This window comes from Lepidochelys kempii, chromosome 8, assembly GCF_965140265.1.
Source record: "Lepidochelys kempii isolate rLepKem1 chromosome 8, rLepKem1.hap2, whole genome shotgun sequence".
NCBI classification, from domain to species: domain Eukaryota; kingdom Metazoa; phylum Chordata; order Testudines; family Cheloniidae; genus Lepidochelys; species Lepidochelys kempii.
This window is the reverse complement of record NC_133263.1, coordinates 24,648,342-24,662,574: the sequence shown is the minus strand read 5'-3', so window position 1 is coordinate 24,662,574 and position 14,233 is coordinate 24,648,342. Positions and strand designations below refer to the sequence as shown.

The 14,233-nt window shown below is 37.7% G+C and overlaps 1 protein-coding gene across 1 annotated transcript in view; it reads right to left on the bottom strand.

Moving 5' to 3' along the window:
* Positions 1 to 12,552, bottom strand: part of GABRA1 (gamma-aminobutyric acid type A receptor subunit alpha1) — a 56,095-nt gene extending 43,543 nt beyond the window's left edge. The window contains exons 1-3 of the mRNA XM_073355911.1: positions 12,107 to 12,552; positions 9,896 to 9,984; positions 5,778 to 5,890 (exon numbers count right to left, since the gene is read on the bottom strand). Of these exons, the coding sequence (XP_073212012.1) occupies positions 5,778 to 5,890; positions 9,896 to 9,969 (187 nt within the window). The 5' untranslated portion in view covers positions 9,970 to 9,984; positions 12,107 to 12,552. The remainder of the gene's footprint in view (positions 1 to 5,777; positions 5,891 to 9,895; positions 9,985 to 12,106) is intronic.
* Between the last annotated feature and the right edge of the window lie 1,681 nt (positions 12,553 to 14,233).

Here is a 14,233-nt window from a genome sequence, read left to right as displayed (position 1 = left end):
TTGTTGGCCACAAACTATTCTATAGATCAAATGTCTGTAAAGATGTTCTGACATGCCCCAGTGTCCTGACCATAACCCCTACTTCCAGGAAGTGGGATGAGGTAGTGAAGGAACTGTTATGCTATCTCTAATCCATTTGAGGATGCCATTACAAAAAAGGAATCTTCAAGTATTTGACTCACTGGATTAAAATTATATTTACACCAAGGAAACCGTCCAAAAGAAAATTAAGACACCAGAGAGTTAGGGCTCAGATGATTATTGCTCAGCAAACTATTAAAACCAACTGTAATTCATTATATGCCGTACATTTCAGTGCTGGTCTTAGATATCAGAACACTCAAAAGGGCCTCTGCCTGATGGCAGAACACATGTAAATAGACATTGGACCAGAACCTCACCAGATGTAAACTAGTGTACACTAGCTGAGGATGTGGCCCACAAGATATAAACAAACATCATCCAGTATAACATAACTGCAACTGGAGCAGTTGTTTTACTAATGATATTGAGATGAAACCAATGTAAACCCTAAAAGTAATGAGTAAAATAAGTTTCTGGCTCAAATACAAACAGATATGGAAGTAAAATACTTTGTTTTAGCTTATCAGGAATTTTGTTACTTTCTGGGCTTATGATAGGCTCATAAATTGAGAAATAAATGAAAAATGAACATTGTGCAAACAGGAAATAAGCCTACTGTGTTACACGCATACACAGAAAATGTCCCACTTCCTTGGAGAATTATGTAACTGATATTTTTAACAGCAATATAACTTCGCAATTCACTAGAGAATGAATGATTGCAAGATTATTCTCAAGAAGTGGAAGATTAATTAACAGCTTCCAAACAAATCCTTGGCACATTGCATGCCAAGGTTGTGACTTAGACCAAAATATAAAGCATTGATAGATCATCAAACCCATTGAGGCATTTTTCAGACATAGGGAAGGACAAGGATCAGAATAATTCTCAGCATTTTTTTTTATTGAAAGATATAGACAATGGCAGGATCAGAGGGATGGATTCTTCCACCCTTATTCACGTTTAGTGGCACCAAATAATTTTAATTGGACTTCTCAATGTGAGTAAGAGTGGGCCACAGGGACATGCTGGCCGCTGCTTCCCGCAGTTCCGATTGGCTGGGAACGGTGAACTGCAGCCACTGGGAGCTGCGGGTGGCCATGCAAGTGTAAACAAACTGTCTAGTGGCCCGCAGCAGATTGCCCACCACTGGACTAGATGATCACACTGGTCGCTTCTGGCCTTTACATCTATGGATCGAGACCACAGTTTCACACTCAGATATGGCCTAAACCAAAACTGTGGGTGAGTTCAGATCCAATTACTATAGGTTGCCCTGATCTCTAACGTGAATATTTACTGACAACATTATTATCAAACTGTATTTGGAAAGTTTATTGTCATTGCTTATACTCTAGACATCATGTACATTGTGAAAATAATTTGTCCTGGGGTAGGGGAGCTCTCAGAGTCACAGAATGCTTTGTCCACATATATGGTTTTACAGTAATTATACCTAGCTAGTGTTCAGGAAGCTCAAGCATATAATCTAGACCCAATAACTCTTACTAGAGCCTCAAAACAGTAATCAACAAAATAACTTTTACCCATTGCATGAAACAAACACAAAATAATTTTGCTACATAATGAAGTGTAGACTAACGTAAGGATAGAATAGAACTCGAGCAACAGTAACCCACATGGGATCTCTAATATATGTTTGAGCAATAACTACAAAGATCGGACTCCATAAGGGATATCAGGCTAGATCTTCCAGTCAAACCCACCCTTCTTCTTCCCATACTTCTGCAAGATTGTTTTGTACAATCCACTAATGTCTTCTTCCATGGAAGACCTTATGAAGGGGACATGTTACTTTTATAATTGTGCCAGGCTGAAATGTTACAGAGCCCAGTGAATCCGTCAAGCGGCAAGGAAGAATGCATGCATGTGTGGAAGGAGCAGCCTAAAACCCTATAGGTGAATGTGGTCTCACCCTATAGATCTCAGGGCATCTGTGAAGAATGCCTGGCCCTCTGCATACCAACCTAGTCTCCCCTTTCCACTACTGGCACAGCCCAGTCTGTGGCCTTGCTGCCCAGTCCAAAACTGTCAACTGTCCACAGCCTCAGCCTCCGTGTTCAGTAGCCCCAGATCAGAAATTAATGGACCATTCATTCCTCCTGGAAAATCTGAGGTTTCTCTAGTGGCACTTAAAGCAGCTACTCCCTGTCTCTATCCCCACAGACAGTTATCCACTCCACTCAAATTACCACAGAACCTAAAAATTTTATTGGTCAGGCAGATGGGTTACTGGGCACTTAAGGGCAAGGCTTCACTTCCAGTCCATATGTTGCCTCCCTTCCATTGCTATCTGTGTACCTTTGATCTGTTTTACACCATGCAGGTGAAAGGATCATAGGAACCAATTTGTTGTATTTAGTCTGCTTCTGAACATGTTTAGTGATGGGGCTCAGCTAGTTCCCTTAGTAAATGATTCTATTATCTTACTGATTTCCCTCTTAATTTTTTTCCAAATGTCTAAGTTGATTTTCCCTTTTCCAGTCGGTTACTCCTCCATGCAATTCCTTGCCCCATCACTTCCAATAAATTATTACCCCTCATATACGTATAGACATTCACTAGGCTGATCTTAAATGTAGTCTCCCCTGACCTTCCTTTTGTGTTTGCAGATTTTTCCAGGCACAAATAACTGCAAATGTAGTTTTATGTCCAAGTATGTTGACATAAAACAGCTGCTATTTACTGTAGATGTCAGAGAGGCAGACATCTAAACGATTGTGTGGCTCGAAAGCTTGTCTCTGTCACCCACAGAAATAGGTCCAATAAAAGATATTAACTCACCCACCTTCTCTCTCTTCATTTTGTACCACAATTATTTACAACCTGGAAATTGCAAGTGCAAAATGTAGAGCTGCTTTTTAGAAATCATATCCATGTTGCCATTTTTTTTTCTATTATGTGCATATTTGGCTACCATGATTTAACTTAATGGGACATCTGCTCCAATATTTTTAATTCTTTCTAACTTATCAACCTTTTTTGAAATGTCAAAGTGCTCAAAGCTGTACACTCTACATTATGTGTGGCCTTACCAAGGTTGTCAATTATAATCTCCATATCCCACATTAAATCAGCATATGTGCTGTTTAGGTTTTCCATGAAAGGGAGATCCCAGAAGAAGATTGAATAAAGGAAAGTTTCCAACACAAGGTGGGACTTAGGAATGAAGCCACACATACTGAAAAAAACTCTAACTGGTACAAAATCCAGCAGCTCTACCGCTCACATCATGCCAGTGCTCCAGTCTTTATCCTAGCTCCCCGATGAATATGCAGTGCAGTGGAAGATATTATTGTATTACTTTTTGCTTGAAACATACAACTTATTGCCCATAATTATAGTATATTTTGGACTTATTTTGGAAAAAAAAGATGTTCTCAAACAACGCACGGTCAACCTGTGGAACTCCTTGCCAGAGGATGCTGTGAAGGCCAAGACTTTAACAGGGTTCAAAAAAGAACTAGATAAATTCACGGAGGATAGGTCTATCAATGGCTATTAGCCAGCATGGGCAGGGATGATTCCCTAGCCTCTGTTTGCCAGAAGCTGGGAATGAGAGACAAGGGATGGATCACTTGATGATTACCTGTTCCGTTCATTCCCTTTGGGGCACCTGGCATTGGCCACTATCAGAAGACAGGATACTGGGCTAGATGGACATTTGGTCTGACCCAGTATGGCCATTCTTACGTTCTTATGTTTTTTCTTTATCATAGTCTTCAGGATTCTTCAGTCATTCTCAGAAATACTTTTGAGTAGAGATGTTAAGATATTCACGCAACTAAAAAATATTACATGATCAAAATAAATAAATACTATAGCCCAAATCCTTGGCTAGTTTTGTGCTACCTGAATCCTAGGCCAGCTCTGTGCCAGGCTGGTCTCCCAGTGTAAGCTGGAGAAAACTCAGGGCTGTTCAAACTCAGCCCAGCTGTGAATGACTCAGAGGAGATAATATAGTAGCTGGGGACTAGCAGCTGGTGTAGGAGGTACGATACTGACTCTATACCAGTGGAAGACTCCAGTTACACTGGAATGATCATCCCATAGTTGTTCATGCCATTAGGCCCGTAGTCACTGGCATTGTTTCCAAACAGTACTGGAGGATATAGACCTATGTATACAAACAAACTAGGGTTCACCCACTAGCAATATCTGGTGGTTTCACCCTCTGACAAATTGCATTTAAAATAAATTATTATAAGATTATCTTATCCCATTAACAATTTCAACAAAGAAAAGGAGTGTATTTCTTTTTTCTTTCCCTGTATCAATTTATGTTCATATTCTAGAAAATTTTAAAGTAACTCATGGTAGGTGCAAAAATCAATTAAGAATTTGCACAAATATTTGTATTGGTGGGGGGGATCATCTGATATCAGGTTTTATGATATATTCCCTTTCTCATTGCCTTCTATGGTATATGCAGTTACTATAGCAGTTGACTGAAATCTAAAGTGGTATTAGTCAAGGATAAAGGAATATTTATTTCTAGACTAATCCAAGGATTTACATGAAAGCAGGCAAAATGTTAGTACATCAAGTGGACAAAGTGATTACTTGTTTTGTTGCCTATTAGCTTCAAAATTACATTTGAAATCCTTAATATAGAACAATACATTTCTTTCTGTGGTTCTTGAAGTTTGAAGATAATCATCCCTGAAGTCAATGAATTTGACCCATTGTTCAAGGACTCTGGTAAAACAAAAGAATTAACAGACACAAACTGAATGCAATTACTTGTTTATATCTGATTCTTTTTGCATGGTTAGTGGATAATATATTCATTCTTTTTTAGAGAAAAATGTTCTTTACAATAAATACTTCTGTTTGGAACTCTATTGAAAACTAATAGATGAGGGGAAACAAGTTAAATGGGATATTTTTCCTGGAGAGTGGAAAGGAAAACAAATTGTGGCATCTCAAAGATCATCAGTTCAAAATCATTGCAAAGAACAAGTTTAAGCCTGTACATTTAGAACCTTTTCCTTGGAAAGCCATCATATAAGACCGAATGATGGATCAGTGTGTTATAGCAGAACAGGAACAAGTATCAATTTGAATGCAGATTTCCTATTCTGTTTGTGGAGTCTAGGTACAGTGTATTTCCTGCTAAAGAAAAATGTAGAGTCTTAACACCACTGTTATACAAGAAAGGATGGCAGTTTAACTCTTGGATCATTAAACTGAAAAAGTAATAGGCATTGTGTAACTACAAAGACTGGTGGGCCAAATCTTGATACCCTTACCTAGCCAAAACCCTATAAACTTTACTGAGACATTTGTATAAGTATGGGTGGCAGAATCTAGCCCTTGGGGTCATATTCTGTTATGACCGAAATCAATGGGAGTTTCTTTGTTTGTTTTAAGAGATCGGGCTTTTATGGCCTGATCTATAGCCCACTGAAGTTAGTCAAGTCCTGGGTCAAATTTTTTGTTTCTCATTTATGCAAAACTCAGGGAATGTTTTGTTGAACTGAGAACCACAGATTTTGTCATAATTTAAAAGGTGTGTATGTTTGAGTGTATACAGATGGATGTTTTACTAAAATGCCTTGTATATCAAAATTGTTGCATAAACATACAAAACAAATATGAATGTAAAAACAATCACTTTAAACTTAATTTTGCTCTAAGGGGCAACCTTCAAAATGACAATATCACACACCTCCCAATCCTGGTCTTAGGCGGTTATCATAACCATCCAGCAGACGATCCAGTATTCTGGTAAACACTGTAGTATTGTCTTTAATTTCATCTTGTAATGAAGTTTGTCCATAGCTGAAATCAGAGAGCAGTTAACATGATAAATCATCAATTTACCAGTAAACCTACAAAACAAAATCTACAAAACCCCTACAAAATCTGCTTCATCTTGCTTATACTGATTTATGGAGACAAAATCTCTTCCATAATACCAGATTGTAGTGCATTACGTGGTCCTTTCTCTTAAACATTTTCTTTTTAAAGAACACATTTGCAATAAAAGCTTAGGTCAACGCCAGTTCATTTTTACAAATAGAAACCACGTGAAACTTGGGTCCTTTATTTCTTACTTCATTATTCGTTAGTGGCTATAATTTTTCAGTTTATATTCCACAATGACATTTGTATTTATCAGCAAATTATAATGTGTTAGATTTATAATGGTTATCAAGGGCTCCGATGAAAATAAATACATAATAAATTAAGACTGAATGGAATTTCAATACTGATAATATTTGCTAAAATAAAGAGAAAATTTAAAAATACAGAGATGTGTCCTTCCTAAACATGCATGCAGTCCAACTGACAACTGTGCGGAACTTACTATTGGATCGGAGCCAGAACACAATATGATGAAATTGTTGTTAACAGACATACATATTTATCACTTTCTTATGCTGGTACATTTTTGCTTTCCTTTTTCCATTAGCAGATTTATATAAGAAGAACAACTACAATTATTCCATGCAAGTGCGTAATCAAGCTATGTGTCGACAAGGAAACCTTTCTCTGTAAACCTTCCCTCCCAGTTTCCTAGTGCTTTAGTCCTAATTCTGACAGAAGTCCCACTGAAGTCAGTGGAAAGTTTTGTCTGAATAAGGATGGCAGAATCAAAGTCTTTGAACTTGATTACTGTACTCTCACTTAAACTGGTGTACATCAGGATGAAGCCTATTCTATTCAATGGAGTTAATGTGATATTAAACAGGTGTAAATGAGATCAGAATCAGTCTCTTAACTACCTAAAGTCCTTGCCAAATACAGGTCATGACTAATTCTCCTTAATCATCTATATGGTTGCCTTGAAACCAAATCTTGTAATCCTTACTCCATCCATTACCATGGGAAATTCCCATTAAGCATGTGTCCACCCAGTGGAATTTGGCCCTTGAACCCAAATTGCTTTCCAGCACACAATTTTGTCACATATATTATTACTGATTCAGGTAACCAATATGATGCAGAACACCTTTTGTAGGGTGATATCATCTTGCTGAAAACTATTACACTCTTGGCCAGCATGTTTCCTATATGGACATTAGTAAAGGGGGTCAGCATTCTGCCAGCCCTAGTTGTTCTAACCAGCCTGGATTGTTTTATAAGGAAGTAATGGTTATGTAAAAGATGAAATTATAAAAAACCCTATTATTTCTTTTAACCTCATCAATTTAGTCTTGTTTGTACATCCCACATACATAAAAATGAGGGTTGGGGAGGGGAGAATCTGTTTGCATGACCTGTTCCATGGGACAGAAAAAATCACTATTATGTTAATTTCCAAAGAGGTTTTGAATAAAGGAAACTACAGATTCAAACAACTAACAGAACCTATATTCACAGCGTTTTAACCACCATTTTATTTAATGTATTGTTTGGAGGGCCATATGTTCCTTTTATTAGTAAGAATGTTTAAACAAAGATATCTACTGTTCTGTTTTTAATTAATAGAATAAAATGACAAATACCTTTCCTAATGAAAAATTATTAATAAATTCTAGCATGTTTCCTTTCAGCTACTATAAACATAAAATATTTCTAGTATGATTGGGGTTCCTTTTTAAATTGATAATTTTAAATTATAAGTGACCGATGTAAATATTTTCAGACATCTTTTCAGATATTACTTATATGTTAATTAACAAATTACGCTGGTGTATTACACTTTTCCCCCATATGCATTATATTTTAAAGGATCCATTCCCAAATGCATTACATAGAGCTGTGGTACAGGACTCTTCTCTGGATTAAATTCTATATAAACACTCATTGTCAGTAAACAAACTGCTGTGCATACATATCTCAAGGAGAGCAGAAGGTCATCAAGATTAAGGTAGAAGAAAGTACACTTTTGTAAGGTTGATGAGAATAAATAAATGTGTATCCCTGGGGTAAAGGAGGGGAAAGAGTGATGGACAAATGGCAATGTAATCTGAGAGGATGTGATAAAACATAATTATGTCATTAATTGTATTTCTGGGTGTGGAATTTTAAGTACATTTATCTATTCTTCACATTATTTTTCCAAAAGCAAATGTGTTGGGTGGTGTTTTGGTTTTAATTAACCGACATATCAGCATAACATGAGCAGTTTGCACAAGTGTAACAGACAATACATTATCAATTCCAAGTAACAGTGATTTTTTCCACTGTAAATTATCCAAACTCAGGAAACCATTCTTGGTAAAATAGCTCCAACATTGATTTTTATTTTCTGTGAACAGAACCATCTGATTGAAAACCTGTAACCTTTCCACATAAGAGACATTTTATTTAATTAGAATACTATACTTGCCAAGGATTTAACAAAAAACTAGAATTAAAGGCAAGTGACGTTGCTTTGGATAAAATGACTTCATAAACAGATATATTTAATGTGGGTGTGTATATTTTCAAGAAACATATCAAAGTTACTCTATGTGACTGTGGTTTCATATTACACCACTGTACAATAAAACACTGTACACTAACTCCATCTACAGGTCATTATAATAGTGACACTTCATATAATTTTTCAAAAGCAGTCAAATGAATTTTAATTCTTACTTTAGAATACACACAATTAATATATTTCCAGTGAAACATAATTTCCAAAAATACACTAGCAAATGAAAAAACAAAATGAAATACCCAAAGAATACTTTAAATTCTTACTTTTTAGACAGATTTTTCAACAAGTTTTTTTTTAATCTTTCTTGTTTGTTCAAAACGTATGTTAAACTGTATACGTACACTGTTTACATCTCTATTTTTTAGAAGAAACACTCATGCAAAATAGACCTTTTTATCCTCTTGTATCTATCTAAGCTTTTCTGGTTGGTCATGAGATAAATTTCTCTAGAGCTGCTGAATAAAAGACGTAAAAGAAGACATAGGAACGTGTGTACAAAATATTTTCTAAGGCTTATCATTGACAGTGGAAAAATATAATGACCTTTATTCATTAGGTAGGATTGTAGATAGGATTTTAATGTTTTAAAATACAATAAAAGATATATCTGAGATCCCCCCTCCAGTGAATTTTGGATTATACTTTCCTTTTCAAGTATACTCAAGTTTAGCCCATAGGTTTAGTAATCAAATAAGATAATTGTATGATCATGAATGGTACTAGCACTAATGCTAACTCTCCACAAAGTTGTTTTTTTTTTTTAACAGATAGATTAAACAGCATGTACTTTCAAACCCAAGGGTCTGTGGTGGGGCCTGATCCTGCAAATTCTTAGGCATGTTAGCCTTCTTCACCACTCAACAAGGGCCAGTTTCATGAGGAAGAACTACTTTAATGACTAAGGATTTGCAAGAACAAAACAGTTTTATTAACAAATTAGGACCCAATCCAGAATCCAATGGGAGTTTTGCCACTGATTTCAGTGAAAGCAGGATTTGGCCCAGAATACTGAAATAAAATGCCTTAATTACACTTTCCTTTCTATTTGATTCACAGTCACAATTGAAATATAGAATAAACTCTCATAATCTTTATCTTTGAGTAGAAGGGACAATATATTATTTTATATGTATTTAATTGATAATTTAGCTTGAATATGGTTCAGATAGTTTCTGCTGAAGACTTTCTTAATCTTAGCATAAAGATGTTAAGTAAACAAATTGTAGTTTACTTTCACTCTTCATTATTTAGATTTAGCTGGGATTTGAACAAGGATTAACTTCCTCCAATACATTTAGTAGAGCCCAGTGCATGTGATAGTTGTTTCTTATGCCTTTATAACAAAGTAAAGGTTCCAAATGTCTTTTTTAATAAAAAAACAAACAAAAAACTTTTAAAATATTTTTCCCCACCTTCTTCCAGACAGTGTATTCAAAAGCAGGGTCCAGGCCCAAAGACAGTCACAAAGTGCTAGAATGCTCTTCATGATGGGCTCTGAAAGCTGGAAAGGAAAATAAATAACAATCAACAACCCTTGCATTAAAACAGTCATTTGGGAAAACACAACAGGACTCTAGTAACTTTAGCTAAATAATCTGATGTCAGTCAACGACCTCACAGTGCTATGGCACGTCATTCAGAGTAAAAACAAAAATGATGTCCCATCCATTCACCTCTTTGCCTTCCTTTTCTGGACTTGGAAATATTACTGTTTATTTATACATACATGGCCATTGGTTTTTAATCTTGATTATATTACTTTTCAACTTTTAAAAAAATGGATTACTGAATTAAAGTGCTTGGCCCCAGAATAGGTTTAAAAGGCCACTGTTCAGTATCCTCCTGTGTTAACAATGTCGAGGTTTTTCATGATATCTGAGAATAACCAAATATAATTGCTTGTTGCTTGCTCTTTTTTTTACCTACTTGAGTGCAGATGTGTTAGTTAGGATCTCTGCTAGTGACTGAGTGGAGCAGTTTCCCTGGTTATAAGTGCTTTACCTGAGTATTGTGGAAACAACTTTCTTCAGAGACATTCCTGTTTCTAGTCTCTTGTTTACCGAAGCATCATTGTGTAACTAGTATAATGTTTGGAGTCTTATTCTGCGATCTGCTGCTAAGTATGCACACTAATACTTCAGTCAGGCTAAAGGACACACTTTATTAATCAAACCATGTGCTAAATGCCTACATACCATCTTCTAAATCTCTAGCCATTCTCACTGGTTGACACTAGGAAATTTTCTGCATAAAGAGTCTTTTTACATGCCTCTCCAAATGGCTCCTGATTTATTTATTTATTATCCTATGATTTAATCCAAACAGATTGTAATTAAAGTAAAAAGTGAGTAGAACCTACATATTCCCCCCCCCCCCCCAGTAAGCTTAAAAACAAACTTCACTGGTATTTGTGGAATCAATGTTCAACATTCAAGTGGCTGGCTAGATGCTGCTGCAGGTCTCTCTCTATATTTTTATGTGCTGGAATCCAGTGACTTTCCAGCATTCATCTATTTTAAAAAAGCAAAAATGTAAAACCTCTATTTTCCCCTAAGAGTCAAAATGAGGAATGAATTGGAATATTTAAAACATCTGAGAAAATGAAGCACTCTATATGTTCCTATTGTTGTACCTTTAAATAATTCTACCCCAATCCATTGCACACTCTCAGGGACAATCTAAATCAATAAAATACCATTACAGAGCATCAGATGAGCAATGAAATGCAATTAACGTGTTTATAGTGAAATGATCAGAAGGTAAACAAGCAGTGGGTTTGAGCTAATCTAGATGGATGTGGTACAGGTGAGTCGGATGTAACAGGAAAACAACCGTAGAGATAGTCGATTTAAATTTCACTGTTATCATGTCCCCCTATAATAATAAAGATAATATCTGTAGTCTCAAAATCACCATCTCCTATTACTGTTAACTTTTGTTTTTGCAAAAGGTTCCTCAGTGTAACAAAAATGAATCAATCTCAACTATCTTCTGTGATCAGATGGGCTCCCCAACCACCCCCCTTAAATAAAACCATAGAGACATTATAATTGCTGGAGAAGTAAAGTTTCTATCAGCCTAAAAAAGCAAATGCAAACATACAGTTTAAAAGAGCATTAGGCAATTCCAGTTCCCCCAACCTCACCTGCCCACCCCCACCCCAGACATTATTTTAAATATTCTTCAGTTTTCCTATTCAAAATGGGAGAAAGACCTACACATCTCTGATCATTTTAGTAGCGTCCATTGGAAAAGATGCATTTTAATGCCTTTCTTGATCCATGGTGAGAGATATGCCTTGTTCTGAGGCTCAGATTTAGACATGTTTTCTTTCCTGCATTTCAACTTTTGTATTTTCCCCACCTCTCCCTGAGAAAGTCATCCCCTCACCCCAACCCCCGAAAAATGTTTTTTCTAAGGGACTATTTTCAGATCTGTTCATGTAAAAATGCCCACCGATCGCTGCGGATTCTCAACCTGGGGTTGGGGGGTGGGGGAAGAATGGGGTGGGGGTTGAAATGTACCTGCTAGGGGGAAAAAATTGGTCACCTATATACTTAGATGTGATTCCAGAAAAACCCGAGCGATCTATGGTCTGTTAGCGATAAATAAGCAGCTCTTACCTAGAGCCCCTCTGGGCACAGGTTCGCAGAATTCCTGAAAAAGTCTGCCAGAGAAAAATCGCTCAAGAAATCAAGGCTGCTGGAAGGTAAGGAGCCTTTAGAGCGGCTGAGGCTATGCTGCTTTCCCCGGCTCCGCTTCTCAAGTCATTCGGTCTCAGCCATCATGGATTCTGCCGGTGCTTCGGTGTGAGAGATTTAACACCCAAATTTCTTTCCCCAGTATTCAGACCGCAGCTACACAACAAAAGCTTTCTCTTTACCAAGACAGTAGTAATACGTCCCAGGGTAAACCGGATGTGAAAGAGGCTGTGACTTCATGCCAGAGAGATTTTATTTTAGAAAGGAAGGTGGTACCAAGCTCTCATCTAGAGACCAATCCGCCCATATTTTTATATGCAGCACAATTTAACTTCCAGTACTCTCGCCCTAATCCCGTTCTCTCTGGCTGCAGACTCAAATCCTTCTACAATCTGCAGTGTTATTATTATTTTCGGGGGGAGTGTGTACGGTGGGGGGCTGGGAGATTACACTTGGAATCTTATGACACTTGCAATTTACAAAACACCCTATTTTAAGGCGCTTTCACTAAAAATACAACCGAGCTGCGTTAGCATTCCCCCTTTGATCCAATATTTAATAGCTGCATAAATATGAATGAAGGCGAGCTAGGAAATATCGAGGAGGCAGTATAGTATGTTTGTGTGTCTAGATATATGTATACAGGCATAGGTAGATGTACACTGTAGATGAAGCCCGTAGGAAATCAGTTTAAAGCGGGGGGGGGCGTTCCAGACCTTTATGCACATTTAATGGTGGGTGACATGTTTGTCTAGAGTGGTCTTTGCTGTTGACGACATGGAAGGAACATATTTAAAGGCTGTTTCAGGGGTTGGGGGAGTAGCCGTGTATGGAAACTCGTGTGTGTGTGTGCGTGTGTGTGTCTAGATAGATAGATTGGGAGGGGGCTGGGGGGGGGGCGCGAATCTGGATCCCGTTCTGTTTCCAGACTGTGCCATTTACCATAAACACAGCTGAGATGCGATTATTTTATATCAATTAGATCAAATATCTCCTGCCTACCAAGCCCCACCCCACTCTCTTCAATGTCACTGTTTTAGCATGCATCCCTTACAGCCCAGCAAAATAATAACAAAATAAGACGACCAATAAGGCACAATAATAGCCCAGGAAAGATTGCGCGCGTGAGTCTATATATACATCCCCCTGCTTGCAGAACAGAGTATGGGGCTCATCTTTAGATTTTATGAATGGAATGGGTTTGCTTAGGAACAAGGTACAGTCGCCGTGTGATGCAGGAGAGGGCTTACAGGGGACCGGTCTCAATAGGTGGTAGGAGCTGTCCATCCAGTAGCAAAGCACTGGGAGCTCTCCATGGTCCTGCCGAGGACCTCACTGAACACCGTGTTTAGCATCGGTATAGTAAACCGTGCGGAGAAGTCCTAAGGCTGATGAGTGCCCTGCTCAATAACTAGCATTACCATCTTCTTAGATCAACCTGCTGCACGCCTGGGAAATGGGGTCACCTAAAAAGCTACTTTTTGGTCCTTTTTTAAATCAATGAGGTTTTCAGTCTTGGAACACGGCAGTCTCAATAGCAGTGGCTGCAGGTTTTCTGGACACTACAGGGGCTTTGATAGGGCATAAATGCATTGCTGCCCACCAGAAGTCCTGGAGTACTTTTCGTCAGAACTGACATCTGAAGGCAAAGAAAACTCCTCAGACCTGAAGATTATTAGAGATAAAAAAAATTACCACAACTCACGGTGGCCCATCTGTTTTGAGGATAATCCCAAAGGTTAGCATCACTTTAAACCTAAAATAATTGACTTTTCCCTCCTACAGCAGTAGACTGGGGCAGACCAGCGGGTATGCTCTGCTTCTGTAGAGAAGTCAGGAGGGGAAGTAAGATACAGCCAGAGCTGATGAGATTCCAATACACTTTCAGAGAGTATGACCCAATCACATCTGTCGTAGAAGTTGGCTACCATGCTTTTAGCTCATGACATATCTCAATAGCTCCAACCTCCTGTAATTTTGCACATGTATGCCCATCACACCGAATTACTGTGGGCTTTCTCTAGGGTTACCCATATTTAGTGTAAGGGT